This window comes from Coregonus clupeaformis, unplaced genomic scaffold (genome assembly GCF_020615455.1).
Source record: "Coregonus clupeaformis isolate EN_2021a unplaced genomic scaffold, ASM2061545v1 scaf0166, whole genome shotgun sequence".
Lineage (NCBI taxonomy): Eukaryota > Metazoa > Chordata > Actinopteri > Salmoniformes > Salmonidae > Coregonus > Coregonus clupeaformis.
Window position 1 is genome coordinate 505,001 of NW_025533621.1, and position 18,783 is coordinate 523,783.

The 18,783-nt window shown below is 44.1% G+C and overlaps 1 protein-coding gene across 1 annotated transcript in view; it reads right to left on the bottom strand.

Moving 5' to 3' along the window:
- Positions 1-18,783, bottom strand: part of LOC121581835 (netrin receptor DCC-like) — a 205,239-nt gene that overhangs the window by 96,342 nt on the left and 90,114 nt on the right. The window contains exons 7-10 of the mRNA XM_045213884.1: positions 17,329-17,470; positions 14,402-14,512; positions 13,243-13,437; positions 5,328-5,423 (exon numbers count right to left, since the gene is read on the bottom strand). Of these exons, the coding sequence (XP_045069819.1) occupies positions 5,328-5,423; positions 13,243-13,437; positions 14,402-14,512; positions 17,329-17,470 (544 nt within the window). The remainder of the gene's footprint in view (positions 1-5,327; positions 5,424-13,242; positions 13,438-14,401; positions 14,513-17,328; positions 17,471-18,783) is intronic.

Here is an 18,783-nt window from a genome sequence, read left to right on the forward strand (position 1 = left end):
TTAACTAGTGTTAACTACCACTTATAACTACAGCCACAACTAAGAGCAGAGTAAACAGGTAGTTAGAGACAAAGGCTAAAGCTATTCAGGTTTTAAAAGACAGTAACTAGCTAAACAGCTGGTTAAGCTGATATTCAAACATCTGTAAGAAATGTACATTCATGTAGTAACACTTTACTTAAAGCCAAAAGTTCGCCTATTTTACATATATGCATTCAGTAAAGTGTTACTAATGTCTAAAGAGGACAGACAGATAGATGTAAACACATTAAGCATCAAGGTACATCTCAGTTTGACAATAGAATTAATGTCTGCAACGTGTTGTCAACAACAGAGGCGTATTTCACCAAGCAAGACAAGTGATGATATCCGACTTCATCATTGGTTAAACTCAGAGCCCCACATTAGAATACGGATGAACAGCCAAAGACTAAACAAGAGGTCTCATCCATACATCTTGTGGGTGCCGGCAGCATAATGTGAAAAACGTAGCTATCTCCATCCATTTTGGTGAGTTGAATTAGTGGCTAAGCGTTGAGATGGACGGGGAGAGAAGGAGGGAGGGAAGCTATCCATCTCTCTTCTCTCTCTACCTCACTCTCCTTCTCGCTCTCTCCTGTCTCTCTCTCCCCCTCTCTCGCTCTCCTGTCTCTCTCTCCCCCTCTCTCTCTCTCCTGTCTCTCTCTCCTGTCTCCCTTCTCGCTGTCTCTCTCCTGTCTCCCTCTCTCCCCCTCTCTCTCTCTCATGTCTCTCTCTCCTGTCTCCTGTCTCCCTCTCCTGTCTCTCTCTCTCCCCCTCTCTCTCTCTGCTGTCTCTCACTCCTGTCTCTCTCTCCCCCTCTCTCTCTCTGCTGTCTCTCTCTCCTGTCTCTCTCTGCTGTCTCTCTCCTGTCTCTCTCTCCCCCTCTCTCTCTCTGCTGTCTCTCTCTCCTGTCTCCCTCTCTCCCCTTATCTCTCTCTGCTGTCTCTCTCTCCTGTCTCCCTCTCTCCCCCTCTCTCTCTCTGCTGTCTCTCTCTCCTGTCTCCCTCTCTCCCCCTCTCTCTCTCTGCTGTCTCTCTCTACTGTCTCTCTCTCTCCCCTTTCTCTCTCTCTTTTCTGTCTCTCTCTCCTGTCTCACTCTCTCCCCTCTATCTCCCTCTCTCCCTCTCTCCCTCTCTCGCTCTCCTGTCTCCAGCAGGGCCTGAGAGACACAGAAGATTAAATGGCTGATGGAGGGATCAGAATATATTTCCCTCTCGCTGCAGTATTTATTGGCAAGCCTTTAACAAGGCGTTGTAATGCAGCTCGTAAAGATGTGAGCCAGCATTAAATTATGAATATCTCATAGCTATGCAGGCAGCCATTCAGACAAGCAGCTAGGTCCCCACGAGGACAACGGCTATTTAAGGCTTAGGGGTTAGGTTTAGGGTTTGGGTTAGAATTAGGGTTAGGGGTTAGGGGTTAAGTTTATGGTTAAGGTTAGGGTCAAGTGTGTCTTTCTCTCAGCCACCAGTCAGTGTGTGAATACTGCTACTCCTTGTGACCTTGCAGGGACAGTCATGTAGCAGACTGGGATAGTCTTTCTGTAAGAGAGACTGTGGTGCAACTAACACAGCTGTAGTTTTATTCTGACAGGATGGGATCTGTAGTTCTATTCTGACAGGATGGGATCTGTAGTTTTATTCTGACAGGATGGGATCTGTTGTTCTATTCTGACAGGATGGGATCTGTAGTTCTATTCTGACAGGATGGGATCAGTAGTTCTAATCTGACCGGATGGGATCTGTAGTTCTATTCTGACAGGATGGGATCTGTAGTTCTATTCTGACAGGATGGGATCTGTAGTTCTATTCTGACAGGATGGGATCCGTAGTTCTATTCTGACAGAACGGGGAAATTGTTCTATTTAGATATGAAAAAGACTGCAGAAAACAGCTCTACAAAATGTATTTATTCTATAATGTAATGGTGGGGATAGAACTCTAGTCTAGTAGATGAATCAAATCCCTGGAAAATCCTGGAGGCATTATGGCAAACATACACTCTCTTTCATATCATTTCACAACTGTTAATGGATGAATAAACCCGGGTTTGAAAACAAAAACAAATAGCTACAATATGTCAATATGTTTATCCTTGTGGCCCTACCCCATATGATCATAAAACATTGTATGTCAATAACACACTGCAATCCGGAATCCGCAGTTGAAATAATAACAAAGCATTTTCCCCGCCCCTGTTTCGGTAAAACGCTGAGGGATAGGCCTGGAGAAATATAACCTCTCTCAAATTCATAGACAGAGCTATGGATGCAAGGAATGACCATTCATGATATAAAAATATAGTGTTTGTTTACATTTACTATAATTACAAACATTCGAGTAAAACAAGCTAATATTTTGGCTTCTGATGGGGTATGACAGTTGATCTAAGCTCATGAGGCATTTATAAGTAATATTTTTCAAGAATCATTGGGTACATATCAGAATCATTGGGTACCCTAGACTTTTTCCACATTTTGTTACGTTACAGCCTTATTCTAAAATGGATTCAAGAAATACAAATCCTAATCAATTTACACACAATACGTCATAATGGCAAAGCAAAAACAGGTTTTTAGAAATGTTTGCTAATTTTAAAAAAAGTTAAAAACTGAATTATAACATTTACATAAGTATTCAGACCCTTTACTCAGTACTTTGTTGAAGCACCTTTGGCAGCGATTACAGCCTCGAGTCTTCTTGGGTATGACGCTACAAGCTTGGCACACCTGTATTTGGGGAGTTTCTCCCATTCTTCTCTGCAGATCCTCTCAAGCTCTGTCAGGTTGGATGGGGAGCATCACTGCACAGCTATTTTCAGGTCTCTCCAGAGATGTTAGATCGGGTGCAAGTCCAGGCTGGGCCACTGAAGGACATTCAGAGACTTGTCCTGAAGCCACTCCTGCATTGTCTTGGCTGTGTGCTTAGAGTCGTTGTCCTTTTGGAAGGTGAACCTTCGCCCCTGTCTGAGGTCCTGAGTGCTCTGGAGCAGGTTTTCATCAAGGATCTCTCTGTACTTTGTTCCGTTCATCTTTCCCTCGATCCAGACTAGTCTACAAGTCCCTGCCGCTGAAAAACATCCCCACAGCATGATGCTGCCACCACCATGCTTCACCGTAGGGTTGGTGCCAGGTTTCCTCCAGACATGACGCTTGGCATTCAGGCCAAACAGAGAATCTTGTTTCTCATGGTCTGAGAGTCCTTTAGGTGCCTTTTGGCAAACTCCAAGCGGGCTGTCATGTGCCTTTTACTGAGGAGTGGCTTCCGTCTGGCCACTCTACCATAAAGGCCTGATTGGTGGAGTGCTGCAGAGATGGTTGTCCTTCTGGAAGGTTCTCCCATCTCCACAGAGGAACTCTGGAGCTCTGTCAGAATGACCATCGGGTTCTTGGTCACCTCCCTGACCAAGGCCTTTCTCCCCCGATTGCTCAGTTTGGCCGGGCGGCCAGCTCTAGGAAGAGTCTTGGTGGTTCCAAACTTCTTACATTTAAGAATGATGGAGGCTACTGTGTTCTTGGGTACCTTCAATGCTGAATACATTTTTTGGTACCCTTCCCCAGATCTGTGCCTCGTCACAATCCTGTCTCGGAGCCCTACGGCTAATTCCTTCGACCTCATGGCTTTGTTTTTGCTCTGACATGCACTGTCAACTGTGGGACCTTATATAGACAGGTGTGTGCCTTTCCAAATCATGTCCAATCAATTGAATTTACCACAGGTGGACTCCAATCAAGTTGTAGAAACATCTCAAGGATGATCAACGGAAACAGGATGCACCTGAGGTCAATTTCCTGTCTCATAGCAAAGGGTCTGAATAATAATGTAAATAAGGTATTTCAGTTTTTTTTTTTTATCTGTTTTCGCTTTGTCATTATGGGGTATTGTGTGTGTGATTTTTTTTTACATTAATTGTAGAATAAGGCTGTAATGTAACAAAATGTGGAAAAAGTGAAGGGGTTTGAATACTTTCCGAATGCACTGTAAGTCCAAAAATGGATGTAGCAATTGCAGACTGCCCCTGTAAAGCAGTCTGTATCTTCATGTGTCATGTTAAGCAGCATGTTTGATGTGAATAAACCCCTAGCTGTTTAAAGCAGTCTGTATCTGTGTGAACATCAAGTGAGCGTTGAGATTTCAGTGAGTTGAGTTGTGGCTGCCAGGCAGCGAGGAGCAAGATGCTCTGATTTAATTTGGAGCAGATCAAAGCTGTGATCAGTTAGCCCTCTCACCAGAGTATCCCTCCACAAAGCTGTGATCAGGCTTTCTCATCAGAGTATCCCTCCACAAAGCTGTGATCAGGCTTTCTCACAGGAGTATCCCTCCACAGGGCTCCCGAGTGGCGCAGCGGTCTAAGGCACTGCATCTCAGTGCTTGAGGCGTCACTACAGACCCCCTGGTTTGATTCCAGGCTGTATCACAACTGGCCGTGATTGGTAGTTCCATAGGGAGGCGCACAATTGGCCCAGCGTCGTCCGGGTTTGGCCGGTGTAGGCCGTCATTGTAAATAAGAATTTGTTCTTAACTGACTTGCCTAGTTAAATAAAGGAAGAAAAAAAAAAGCTGTGATCCTTTATAAGTGTGTGTTGTAGTGGACTCCTGTACTCTCAGAACTCAGGATGTCTCTACCTCCCATTCCTTTTGGAGGATGACTCAACCAAAGCTCTGGTCACAAGTAGTGCACTATATAGGGAATAGGGTGCCATTCTCTGGTCTAAAGTAGTGCACTATATAGGGAATAGGGTGTCATTCTCTGGTCTAAAGTAGTGCACTATATAGGGAATAGGGTGCCATTTGGGATGCATCCCAGTCTGGTCTGTGGGAAAGCTGCCGTGTGTGTGTGTGTGTGTGTGTGTGTGTGTGTGTGTGTGTGTGTGTGTGTGTGTGTGTGTGTGTGTGTGTGTGTGTGTGTGTGTGTGCTGTACCGCCACCTGTACTGCTACTGGCCTGTCTGTCTGGTCCTTTATGGAAATCAAAGTCCTTTGGCCTTTAAAGGATGCTTTTAAATGAGGCTTCAGAGGATTCAAAACGTGTTCAGAACAGACGAGCCAGTTCGTTTTGGAGAGGGTAGCTTGTTCTGTGATCCGCTTGTCTAATACTCTCTGAGAGCTGTTCAACCTTAAGGTGTTTTCATGGGTTAGCTAGCTTAGCACAAAACGTTTTAATGGGTTATCTAGCTAGCTTAGCGCCATACATACTAATGGGTTAGCCAGCCAGCTAGCTTAGCGTCGTACATTTTAATTGGTTAACTAGCTAGCTTAGCACCATACGTTTTAATGGGTTAGCTAGCTAGCTTAGGGCCGTACGTACCTGTTATAGATCTGGTCACAGCGCTCTCATACAGGGGGACCCCCTCTCCTGCATTGTTGAAGGCTTTCAGGGAGATTACATAGTGGGAACTGGGCTCTGTGGGAGAAACATCAGGAATACTGTTAATATCAATCCATCCATCAATCAATCAATCAATCTCTCCCTCTCTCCCTCCCCTCCCGGAAGACCTGAGCCCTAGGACCATGCCTCAGGACTACCTGGCCTGATGACTCCTTGCTGTCTCCAGTCCACCTGGTCGTGCTGCTGCTCCAGTTTCAACTGTTCTGCCTGCGGCTATGGAACCCTGACCTGTTCGCCGTGCTACCTTGTCCCGGACCTGCTGTTTTCAATTTTCTCTCTCTACCACACCTGCTATTTCAACCTCTAAATGCCCGGCTATGAAAAGCCAAGTACTGTACTGACCTGTTGCAACCTCTACAACCACTGTGATTATTATTTGACCCTGCTGGTCATCTATGAACGTTTGAACATCTTGGAGAAAAATCTGGCCTTAATGGCCATGTACTGTTATTTCCACCAGGCACAGCCAGAAGGGGACTGGCCACCCCTCAGAGCCTGGTTCCTCTCTAGGATTCTTCCTAGGTTTCTGCCTTTCTAGAGAGTTTTTCCTAGCCACTGTGCTTCTACATCTGCATTGCTTGCTGTTTGGGGTTTTACGCTGGGTTTCTGTATCTGCTGATGTAAAAAGGGCTTCATAAATAACATTTGATTGATTGATTCAATCAATCAATCAATAAATTACACAGTTCTTACAGTCGGTTTACTGTAGAACCAACCAGTATTATACAAATGTGGTAGAATCATCACAAACACAGACAACATACCGTAGAACACACTATTGAGATGATCTCCTCCAACCAGCTTTGAGCACTGGCAAAAGTGCTATATAAATGAACTATTACAAAGCCTTTGAACACAGAAGAGCTTTCAAAGACCAATAATGTGAAACAGGGACATAGGCTACAGAGCATTACATGATTAGACAATATCATAATATATTACAGCCATATTTCTATGAATACAGCACTCTAAATAGACCAGAACCAGACCGAGAGCTGCTGAGAAGTGTGTGTCTCTGTGTGTCTCTGTGTGTGTGTGTGTGTGTGTGTGTGTGGTCTGTGCGTGCGTGTGTGTGTGTGTGTGTGTGTGTGTGTCTCTGTGTGTGTGTGTGTGTGTGTGTGTGTCTCTGTGTGTCTCTGTGTGTGTGTGTGTGTGTGTGTGTCTGTGCGTGCGTGCGTGCGTGTGTGTGTGTGTGTGTGTGTGTCTCTGTGTGTGTGTGTGTGTGTGTGTGTGTGTGTGTGTGTGTGTGTGTGTGTCTGTGCGTGCGTGCGTGCTGTGTGTGTGTGTGTGTGTGTGTGTGTGTGTGTGTGTGTGTGTGTGTCTGTGCGTGCGTGTGTGTGTGTGTGTGTGTGTGTGTGTGTGTGTCTCTGTGTGTGTGTGTGTGTGTGTGTGTGTGTGTGTGTGTGTGTGTGTGTGTGTGTGTGTGTGTGTGTGTGTGTGTGTGTGTGTGTGTGTGTGTGTCTGTGCGTGCGTGTGTGTGTGTTGCACAAACTCAAGCCTAGAGATTATTACGCTGTAACTACAGCCTCGAAAACACAGGGGAGCTTTCAGTGAAGGTACAAAGGCACAAAATTGAATAATACAGTTCAGTTCTGAAAATAGACCCGTAACAGTCGCAAGGTCTCGAGAGAACAGCTGTTGAGAACAGCTGGAGAGAACAGCTGGCGAGAACAGCTGGCGAGAACAGATGGAGAGAACAGATGGAGAGAACAGATGGAGAGAACAGATGACGAGAACAGATGGAGAGAACAGCTGGAGAGAACAGATGGAGAGAACAGCTGGAGAGAACAGATGGAGAGAACAGCTGGAGAGAACAGATGACGAGAACAGATGGAGAGAACAGCTGGAGAGAACAGATGGAGAGAACAGCTGGAGAGAACAGATGGAGAGAACAGCTGGAGAGAACAGATGACGAGAACAGCTGGCGAGAACAGATGACGAGAACAGATGGAGAGAACAGATTGAGAGAACAGATGGAGAGAACAGCTGGAGAGAACAGATGGAGAGAACAGATGGAGAGAACAGATGGAGAGAACAGATGGCGAGAACAGATGGAGAGAACAGCTGGAGAGAACAGATGACGAGAACAGATGGAGAGAACAGCTGGAGAGAACAGATGGAGAGAACAGCTGGAGAGAACAGCTGGAGAGAACAGATGGAGAGAACAGCTGGAGAGAACAGATGACGAGAACAGATGGAGAGAACAGCTGGAGAGAACAGATGGAAAGAACAGATGGCGAGAACAGCTGGAGAGAACAGCTGGAGAAAACAGATGGAGAGAACAGCTGGCGAGAACAGATGGAAAGAACAGCTGGCGAGAACAGATGGAGAGAACAGCTGGAGAGAACAGCATTATTCTCAGTCCCTAACTACCACTATCTTTACTTGATATTCTAGTTCTCTCAATCCTCCCCGAATGGAGTCATGGTTCTCCTTGTTGAGTAGGAGTCAGTCATGCACACACACACACACACACACACACACACACACACACACACACACACACACAGACACACACACACAGAGAGAGAGACAGAGTAGCGTCACCTCAGTGGGTGGTCTCTGGCACAGCAAGATACCAAGTCAGTCACACAACTGAGACTTCACACAACTTTCTGTCAAACTGTTCTAGTTTCTAGAACATTCACATCAACACTGAGATAGCCCCATGCAGCAAATTCTAACTCAACATAACATTATCACATAGATAGTTTAACCCAGGACATTTCACCATATAAACAGTTTGAAAATAACATGTATTTCAAATTCCGTCATCTCTCCGTTGTGACATGAACATATAATCCATTCCCAATAGGCATGGTTCGAATGATAGATATCCTCACGGAGACGCCACAACAGTAGATCTCTGGACCATTATCATTATACATTGATTTAACACTCATGGGGATATCCATATTCTTCCTCATATACTTGTTTTATCGTTATTATATCTAACACTTATGGGAAAATATGCTTGTGGGGGTTCACTAGTTGGTGATTGTAGACCCCCCCCTTGGACAACAGTATAACTCTGTCAATAACGATGGGAGCACATAGCTACAGGGAGAGACCTGTAAAAGCAGGGAAGTGTAATTGATTCGTATTGACAGACAGACCAACCGACCCATCTGTCCATCTTCCATCCAGAGGTTCCCCTGTCTGCCAGGGTCTAAATTGAATCTCCATGGGAACAGCGGACAGGAAGTACCTACTTCCTGATTTAAGGCTCTTTTTTTTCCACCACATGACGTTCAATATTGAAACCATGGCAACCAACTGGCGGTTGGTGGGTGGACACCATTTTAAATATTGATGGCGCAACGGCCCATAATGTCAGAGCAGATTAGGTGTAAAGACAGGAGCATAGGTTGTTAAAATGAGAGCAAGCTAGCAACCGTTCGGTTTGAGAGATAAAAAAAACCAAACATGTTTACTGAGATAGAAATATAGAAATGTGCAATTTTTTGGTCAGTTTCATTAGTTAGTTTGAATGCCTCTCTCTGTCAGTAGATCTGGGATTATGTGATGGTCTGCTGCTGCGTATATGTGTCTCTGTGTGTCTCTGTGTGTGTGTGTGTGTGTGTGTGTGTGTGTGTGTGTGTGTGTGTGTGTGTGTGTGTGTGTGTGTGTGTGTGTGTGTGTGTGTTTGTTAGCTAGACTGGAACATGGATTTCCACCCAGAAATAACAAACACGTATAAATGATAGCATGTTAAATAATCTATTTTACGTACAGTAGGCCCTACGTGTGTTGTGTCCAACGGGGTAATGTCTATAATTGAATTGTAGAAGGGTGTTTCGGCTGCATATTCAACTCATATCCATTTATTATTGTCTCCTGTCTCGTGCAAATTGGTTGTGCTTTTTTCCTAATTTAATTTCAACTTCGTGTTTTCTTATTACGCTCCTGTTAAATAATTGATTAGAATTAAATGCAGTTTTAAAAACAGAATTAGTGTTATCAGAATACATGGAAGGCATGTCAATACATGGAATTTGGTTTGACAGAATTAGAACTCGTCTTTGAAATCAATTGATTTTTTTCACATTGATGGCCAGTATATTTAAAAAGAAATTGAATTAACATCGCTCTAAACATAACTCATTAAATAATAAGGTCAATACAAGGATTCTGTTGACAAAACTCTTTGCATCAATGGAAATACTTCTCATTTATGACCACCAGTATTAGAAAACAGCATAATTCTCTAAACATATCTTGTAGAATAATCCTATTACCGCCAGAATAGTAAATACTGATTATTGTACTTGTCTCCTGCTGTTCCTACCAGAAGCCCTCTCTGGTCCAATACCACTCACTCTGAGAAGGTCAACATTGACTGAAGGCTGAGTCCCACGGAGGTCAGATTACTGTAATCTTGCATGCCAGATTTTACAGCTACGGTGTAACTGTTGTAAGCGAGACAACCTGTCTTCAACAGCTGTTGATCTGTGGTTTAGAGACGACCTGTCTTCAACAGCTGTTGATCTGTGGTTTAGAGACGACCTGTCTTCAACAGCTGTTGATCTGGGGTTTAGAGACGACCTGTCTTCAACAGCTGTTGATCTGTGGTTTAGAGACGACCTGTCTTCAACAGCTGTTGATCTGGGGATTAGAGACGACCTGTCTTCAACAGCTGTTGATCTGTGGTTTAGAGACGACCTGTCTTCAACAGCTGTTGATCTGTGGTTTAGAGACGACCTGTCTTCAACAGCTGTTGATCTGGGGATTAGAGACGACCTGTCTTCAACAGCTGTTGATCTGGGGATTAGAGACGACCTGTCTTCAACAGCTGTTGATCTGTGGTTTAGAGACGACCTGTCTTCAACAGCTGTTGATCTGGGGATTAGAGACGACCTGTCTTCAACAGCTGTTGATCTGTGGTTTAGAGACGACCTGTCTTCAACAGCTGTTGATCTGTGGTTTAGAGACGACCTGGGGTTAAGCCCTGGATGTGGACTGTCTCGTATCGTTCTGACAGAGTCCTCCGTACGTGACCCATAGATGACCCGTCATAGGACCACAGAGAGGTCAGACAGGTCTGTAAGGAACAGCGAATAGATCCTAACTGATCCATGATGACATTCTCATCCGAGCTAGTCTCCCAGAAGATTCAAGCACTGACATCGGTAATAATAAATATGCAACATTTGCAGATGGATTACCCTTCCAGATTGTATTCGTTAGGCATAGATAATGTGCCGTAGCATCGCTAAACCACTGTTATAGTTCTATACATTCGGAATACATTTAAAATTTTAGTCATTTTAGCAGACGCTCTTATCCAGAGCGACTTACAGTTAGTGAGTGCATACATTATTTTTTGTATTTTTCATACTGGCCCCCCCGTGGGAATCAAACCCACAACCCTGGCGTTGCAAACGCCATGCTCTACCAACTGAGCTACATCCCCTGCCGGCCATTCCCTCCCCTACCCTGGACGACGCTAGGCCAATTGTGCGCCGCCCCATGGGTCTCCCGGTCGCGGCCGGCTACGACAGAGCCTACAGACATCCATTACCAGTCAAGCCAGACAGACAGATCCTGGCATGTTGAGCCTCTGTCTACCGTACTGTTATGCTCTGATGCAAGGAGAGGAAACATTCCGGTTCTCTAAACTACCTCCATATAAGATTATATGACAGATCCTAGATCCGTACTCCTAATTTGAGATGCTTTGTGGTTTACATATCATTTGTATATAGAGGGACACAGATGCAAAGGGAGACAGAGAGTAGGGGCTGAGGTGGGATTCGTAACCAAGTCACCAGTGCTACAGTGAGGGAAAAAAGTATTTGATCCCCTGCTGATTTTGTACATTTGCCCACTGACAAAGAAATGATCAGTCTATAATTTTAATGGTAGGTTTATTTGAACAGTGAGAGACAGAATAACAACAAAAAAATCTAGAAAAACGCATGTAAAAGATGTTATAAATTGATTTGCATTTTAATGAGGGAAATAAGTATTTGACCCCCTCTCAATCAGAAAGATTTCTGGCTCCCAGGTGTCTTTCATACAGGTAACAAGCTGAGATTAGGAGCACACTCTTAAAGGGAGTGCTCCTAATCTCAGTTTGTTACCTGTATAAAAGACCTGTCCACAGAAGCAATCAATCAATCAGATTCCAAACTCTCCACCATGGCCAAGACCAAAGAGCTCTCCAAGGATGTCAGGGACAAGATTGTAGACCTACACAAGGCTGAAATGGGCTACAAGACCATCGCCAAGCAGCTTGGTGAGAAGGTGACAACAGTTGGTGCGATTATTCGCAAATGGAAGAAACACAAAATAACTATCAATCTCCCTCGGCCTGGGGCTCCATGCAAGATCTCACCTCGTGGAGTTGCAATGATCATGAGAACGGTGAGGAATCAGCCCAGAACTACACGGGAGGATCTTGTCAATGATGTCAAGGCAGCTGGGACCATAGTCACCAAGAAAACTATTGGTAACACGCTACGCCGTGAAGGACTGAAATCCTGCAGCGCCCGCAAGGTCCCCTGCTCAAGAAAGCACATATACAGGCCCGTCTGAAGTTTGCCAATGAACATCTGAATGATTCAGAGGAGAACTGGGTGAAAGTGTTGTGGTCAGATGAGACCAAAATCGAGCTCTTTGGCATCAACTCAACTCGCCGTGTTTGGAGGAGGAGGAATGCTGCCTATGACCCCAAGAACACCATCCCCACCGTCAAACATGGCGGTGGAAACATTATGCTTTGGGGGTCTTTTTCTGCTAAGGGGACAGGACAACTTCACCGCATCAAAGGGACGATGGACGGGGCCATGTACCGTCAAATCTTGGGTGAGAACCTCCTTCCCTCAGCCAGGGCATTGAAAATGGGTCGTGGATGGGTATTCCGGCATGACAATGACCCAAAACACACGGCCAAGGCAACAAAGGAGTGGCTCAAGAAGAAGCACATTAAGGTCCTGGAGTGGCCTAGCCAGTCTCCAGACCTTAATCCCATAGAAAATCTGTGGAGGGAGATGAAGGTTTGAGTTGCCAAACGTCAGCCTCAAATCCTTAATGACTTGGAGAAGATCTGCAAAGAGGAGTGGGACAAAATCCCTCCTGAGATGTGTGCAAACCTGGTGGCCAACTACAAGAAACGTCTGACCTCTGTGATTGCCAACAAGGGTTTTGCCACCAAGTACTAAGTCATGTTTTGCAGAGGGGACAAATACTTATTTCCCTCATTAAAATGCAAATCAATTTATAACATTTTTGACATGCGTTTTTCTGGATTGTTTTGTTGTTATTCTGTCTCTCACTTTTCAAATAAACCTACCATTAAAATGATAGACTGATCATTTCTTTGCCAGTGGGCAAACGTACAAAATCAGCAGGGGATCAAATACTTTTTACCCTCACTGTAAGTGTATGTTTGTTCCGGAGTCTGCAGTACTACCGCTAACCAGACTGGTACAATGTTCAGTCTGCAGTACTACCTCTAACCAGACTGGTACAATGTTCAGTCTGCAGTACTACCTCTAACCAGACTGGTACAATGTTCAGTCTGCAGTACTACCACTAACCAGACTGGTACAATGTTCAGTCTGCAGTTCTACCTCTAACCAGACTGGTACAATGTTCAGTCTGCAGTACTACCGCTAACCAGACTGGTACAATGTTCAGTCTGCAGTACTACCGCTAACCAGACTGGTACAATGTTCAGTCTGCAGTACTACCCCTAACCAGACTGGTACAATGTTCAGTCTGCAGTACCACCACTAACCAGACTGGTACAATATTCAGTCTGCAGTACTACCACTAACCAGACTGGTACAATGTTCAGTCTGGTTCAACCAAGCTGTAGAAGAGAACTCACCCAGGTTTTCTATGGAGTAGTATCGCTGCTTGCTGTCCACCCTGACCGTCTCAGCATAGGGACTTCCTACTCCGTAGCCAATGATGTAGCCCCGTACTAGGATGTTGGGGTTGAGGGGCGGGGTCCAGCTCATGATGATGCTGTTGGGAAGGGGCCGGACGTGGAGGGAACTGGGCTGGTTCGGGACTTGGCTCTCTGGAAAGAAATGTACACCCAAATGGGAAGCTTCAGATAACACAGAATAACCATGGAAATGGGCCTAAAATGTCATAATGATAATATATTTTAAAACGGTCAAATCAATTAAGTCAAATCAAATCCAAATCAGAAACAGCACTAACAGTGGATCCTTCTAGCTAAACCTGTAAACCAAAGCCTTCTAACGCGATCTGACAGTTTGGGTAATCCTCTAGGAAGGGATGCTAGGAAGACGTTCTGAGGTTAATATCAGTGTATTGAGTGATAATCCATTAAAATTGCATTAGGTTCCCCTGTCATCTCCTAAATGCATCTGCCTGATTGATCCCTTCCTTATCTCGCCGCTCTCCTAGATGCATTACCTGTTTAAATCTCCTTCCTAATTGCCTGGCTGCCACAGCTTGTTCTGGTCATGCTATGTATAATTAATATGAAACAAAATGCTTTTAAGTTGTACCAGGCACAGTGAGTGGTTAAGATCCAAATGGCACCCTAATACTTATTTAGTGCACTATTTTTTTGGGGACCAGAGCCCTATTGGCCTTGGTCGGAAGTAGTGCACTACATAAGGAATAGGGTGCCATTTGGGACGGAGGACACAGTGGATGCCTGCACAGCAGCTTTGCATGATGCTCAATCTGTAAAACTGCTTTATACACCTTGGTCACACCACTGTCTCAATATTTAAACACCTCACTCACACACACAACGTGGAAAGAGATGGACGTGTCTGAATACAAGAGTCTAGCCCTGCCTCGGGGGGATAGAGACAGAGGGAGGCATGGTAGTAGACGAGGAGGAGGAGGGGAGGTTCTACGTCCCAAAATGGCACCCTATTTCTTAAATAGTGCACTACTTTTGCCCAGGGCTAATGTAGTGCACTATAGGGAATATGAAGCCCACTTGAAAACGCAGCAAGAAGACGACGGAATGAATTGTAAATAAAGTGTTTGTGTCTTACCATCAAGGTCATTCTCTGGCGTCTCTGCGGTGAACCACTCGCTGGCTGGGCCCGTGCCGTTTGTTGTCATAGCTGCCACCTGGAAACTGTACTGACTGCCTTTCTCCAGGCCTGAGAAGAGAGAGAGGACATTGTCAAAGAGATGTTAAACACAGCTGAACACAACAAAAACAGCTATACTGCCTTTCTCCAGCTCGGAGACATGGTTCCCCAACTGGCGGCCCGCGGGACATATTTTGCCCACGGGTGGTTTTATTTGGCCCCCCATGTTTTCTGAGCAAACAAAAACATAATTGACTAAAAACAGCAGGAAGTCAGCTCCAAGTGATTTTTATTTAAGAAATCTGTTCCCAAGTATTCCCACGCATCATAGAGAAAAACATGTGAGCAAGGTTTGAAATGATTATGTTTTGGTCAAATGTTATATCTGTTTGGGCTTCTTGCGGTCAATTTGCCATCTACAAATTATTTGTAATTATGTACCGGCCCCCCGACCATCCGCTCAAGGCAAAATCGCCCGACCGCTGAATCTAGTTGATGATCCCTGGTCTCAGAGATGTTAACCATAGCTGTACTGACTGCCTTTCTGCAGCTCTGAGACGGGGCGAGGACAACGTCTAAGAGCTGTTAAACACAATAATACTGACAGCATTCTAGAAGGCTACATACTGAATCAGCTGAAAGCTGTACTGACTGTTTTTTCTACAACCCTGAGACAGAGAAGCACAACAATGTCAGAAAGATATTATCAAACACAGCTGTACCGTCCTGTCTCCAGCCCTGAGGAGAGAGACGGGGAAACATTACGACACAGAGATGTTAAAAACAGTACTTATCACAAACCTGAGTCTGTAAACAGGGGGAAACACGACAACATCACAGAGGTACAGAGGCCCCCCCCCTGCAGTGTCTGTGTGGTTGAGTGGTAAACATCCATCACAGCAAACACATACAGGATGGTAGTAAGCCTGAATGGTTGTGGGTTCAATCCTCACAACAGCCTTTCCACTCTTAACGCATCCTCAGATAGACTGGTTGTTGATGTCCCTTTCTCTCCTTTCATTTTAACCCTTCAAAACATCTATGTGTTTATTTTTCCATGGAGGTATGTGGGCTTCAATCTCCCTCAAACCACCAAAAACATTTCTGTGTTGTTCATTGTTAGTGGCAGTTTTTGCACATTCAAAGGCTGAATATTCATCGCTGCATTACAGAGGTGAGGCTGAGTACATCATCACTACTCTCTACAGATAAATTCCCTCCATCCTTCTATTAGGGATAAAACAGAGTCCTGGTCAATAGTAGTGCACTATATAGGGAATAGGGTGCCATTTTGGACGCAGGCTATGAATGAATTTCCTCTAAGATATTCATCACCAAATAATAAAAATGAATATTATTTTCATCCAAATTCAGTACGGGAATTGAAATAATACCTTATGTCAGTAAAATAAACACCTAGTTATCTCTGTTAAAATGAACACCTAGTTATCTCTGTTAAAATGAACACCTAGTTATCTCTGTTAAAATGAGCACCTAGTTATCTCTGTTAAAATGAGCACCTAGTTATCTCTGTTAAAATGAACATCTAGATATCTCTGTTAAAATGAACACCTAGTTATCTCTGTTAAAATGAACACCTAGTTATCTCTGTTAAAATGAGCACCTAGTTATCTCTGTTAAAATGAGCACCTAGTTATCTCTGTTAAAATGAACATCTAGATATCTCTGTTAAAATGAACACCTAGTTATCTCTGTTAAAATGAACACCTAGTTATCTCTGTTAAAATGAACACCTAGTTATCTCTGTTAAAATGAGCACCTAGTTATCTCTGTTAAAATGAGCACCTAGTTATCTCTGTTAAAATGAGCACCTAGTTATCTCTGTTAAAATGAACACCTAGTTATCTCTGTTAAAATGAACACCTAGTTATCTCTGTTAAAACGAACACCTAGTTATCTCTGTTAAAATGAACACCTAGTTATCTCTGTTAAAACGAACACCTAGTTATCTCTGTTAAAATGAACACCTAGTTATCTCTGTTAAAATGAGCACCTAGTTATCTCTGCTGTGGTGTGTGGAACACCTTCCTAATTTTGAGTTGAACCCCATTTTGCCCTCAGAACAGCCTCAAGTCATCGGGGCATGGACTCTACAAGGTGTCGAAAGCGTTCCACAGGGATGCTGGCCCATGTTGACTCCAATGCTTCCTACAGTTGTGTTAAGTTGGCTGGATGTCCTTTGGGTGGTGGACCATTCTTGATACACACAGGAAACTGTCAAGAGTGAAAAACCCAGCAGCGTTGCAGTTCTTGACACAAACCGATGCTCCTGGAACCTACTACCATACTTAAATGTTTTGTCTTGCCCATTCACCCTCTGAATGGCAGAACATACACAATCCATGTCTCAAATGTCTCAAGGCTTGAAAATCCTTCTTTAACCCCGTCTCCTCACCTTCATCGACACTGATTGAAGTGGATTTAACAAGTGACATCAATAAGGGTTAATAGCTTTCACCTGGATTCACCTGGTCAGTCTATGTCATGGAAAGGCAGTGTATACTGTATACAGTATCTGTATTATCTGGCTACTGGTGCTTATATATGTGAACAGGTACCAGAAGACTCACCTGTGAACAGGTACCAGAAGACTCACCTGTGAACAGGTACCAGGAGACTCACCTGTGAACAGGTACCAGGAGACTCACCTGTGAACAGGTACCAGGAGACTCACCTGTGAACAGGTACCAGGAGACTCACCTGTGAACAGGTACCAGAAGTCTCACCTGTGAACAGTTACCAGGATACCAGGAGACTCACCTGTGTACAGGTACCAGGAGACTCACCTGTGAACAGGTACCAGAAGTCTCACCTGTGAACAGGTACAAGAAGTCTCACCTGTGAACAGGTACCAGGAGACTCACCTGTGAACAGGTACCAGAAGTTGTTAGGTTCGATGGCCTCCTGGTCTCCTCGTCGGCCGGTCTTCCGGTGTCGGAGCTTATAGCCGGTGATGAACCCGTTCTGGCTGTTGGGAGGAGGGGGCTGCCAGCTCACCTTAATGCTCTGAAACACAGTCAGGGAGAGGACACATGTTCACTATGTATATGTGATCCCTGTGGGAATTGAACCCACAACCTTGCTTTGCTGGCGCCACTCTCTTACCAACAGACCCAAATGCCCACCTAATTTAATAACCACCACATACTGTATAAGGGCCAGCTTCCAGCCATCCAAGATGTGGACTGTTCTCCATGCTCCCGTCTGGCAGGCGTTACCATGCTCCAGTCCTGCACACTGAATAAGGTACTGGTACTGACCTGTATATACAACCACTCCAGTACCCCTGCACATTGAATAAGGTACTGACCTAAATATACAACCACTCCAGTACCCCTGCACGTTGAATTGTGTACTGACACTGACCTGTACATTCAACCACTCCAGTACCCCTGCACATTCAATAAGGTACTGACACTGACCTGTATATTCAACCACTGCATTGTTGGGGAAGAGCTCTCAAGTAAGCAATAACGATGTCAACACCATAACACTATAATGATGTCAATACCATAACAATGTCAACACATAACACTATAACGATGTCAACACCATAACAATGTCAACACCAAAACACTATAACGATGTCAACACCATAACAATGTCAACACCATAACACTATAAGGATGTCAACACCATAATGATGTCAACACCATAACAATGTCAACATCATATCACTATAACGATGTCAACACCATAACATTGTCAACACCATAACACTATAATGATGTCAACACCATAACACTATACGATGTCAACACCATAACACTATAACGATATCAACACCATAACACTATAATGATGTCAACACCATAACAATGTCAACACAATAACAATATAACAATGTCAACACCATAACAATGTCAACACCATAACACTATAATGATGTCAACACCATATCAATGTCAACACCATAACACTATAACGATGTCAACACCATAACACTATAATGATGTCAACACCATAACAATGTCAACACCATAACACTATAACAATGTCAACACCATAACAATGTCAACACCATAACACTATAACAATGTCAACACCATAACATTGTCAACACCATAACACTATAACGATGTCAACACTATAACACTATAACGATGTCAACACCATAACATTGTCAACACCATAACACTATAACGATGTCAACACCATAACACTATATGATGTCAACACAATAACACTATAACAATGTCAACACCATAACACTATAACGATGTCAACACCATAACACTATAATGATGTCAACACCATAACAATGTCAACACCATAACACTATAACAATGTCAACACCATAACAATGTCAACACCATAAC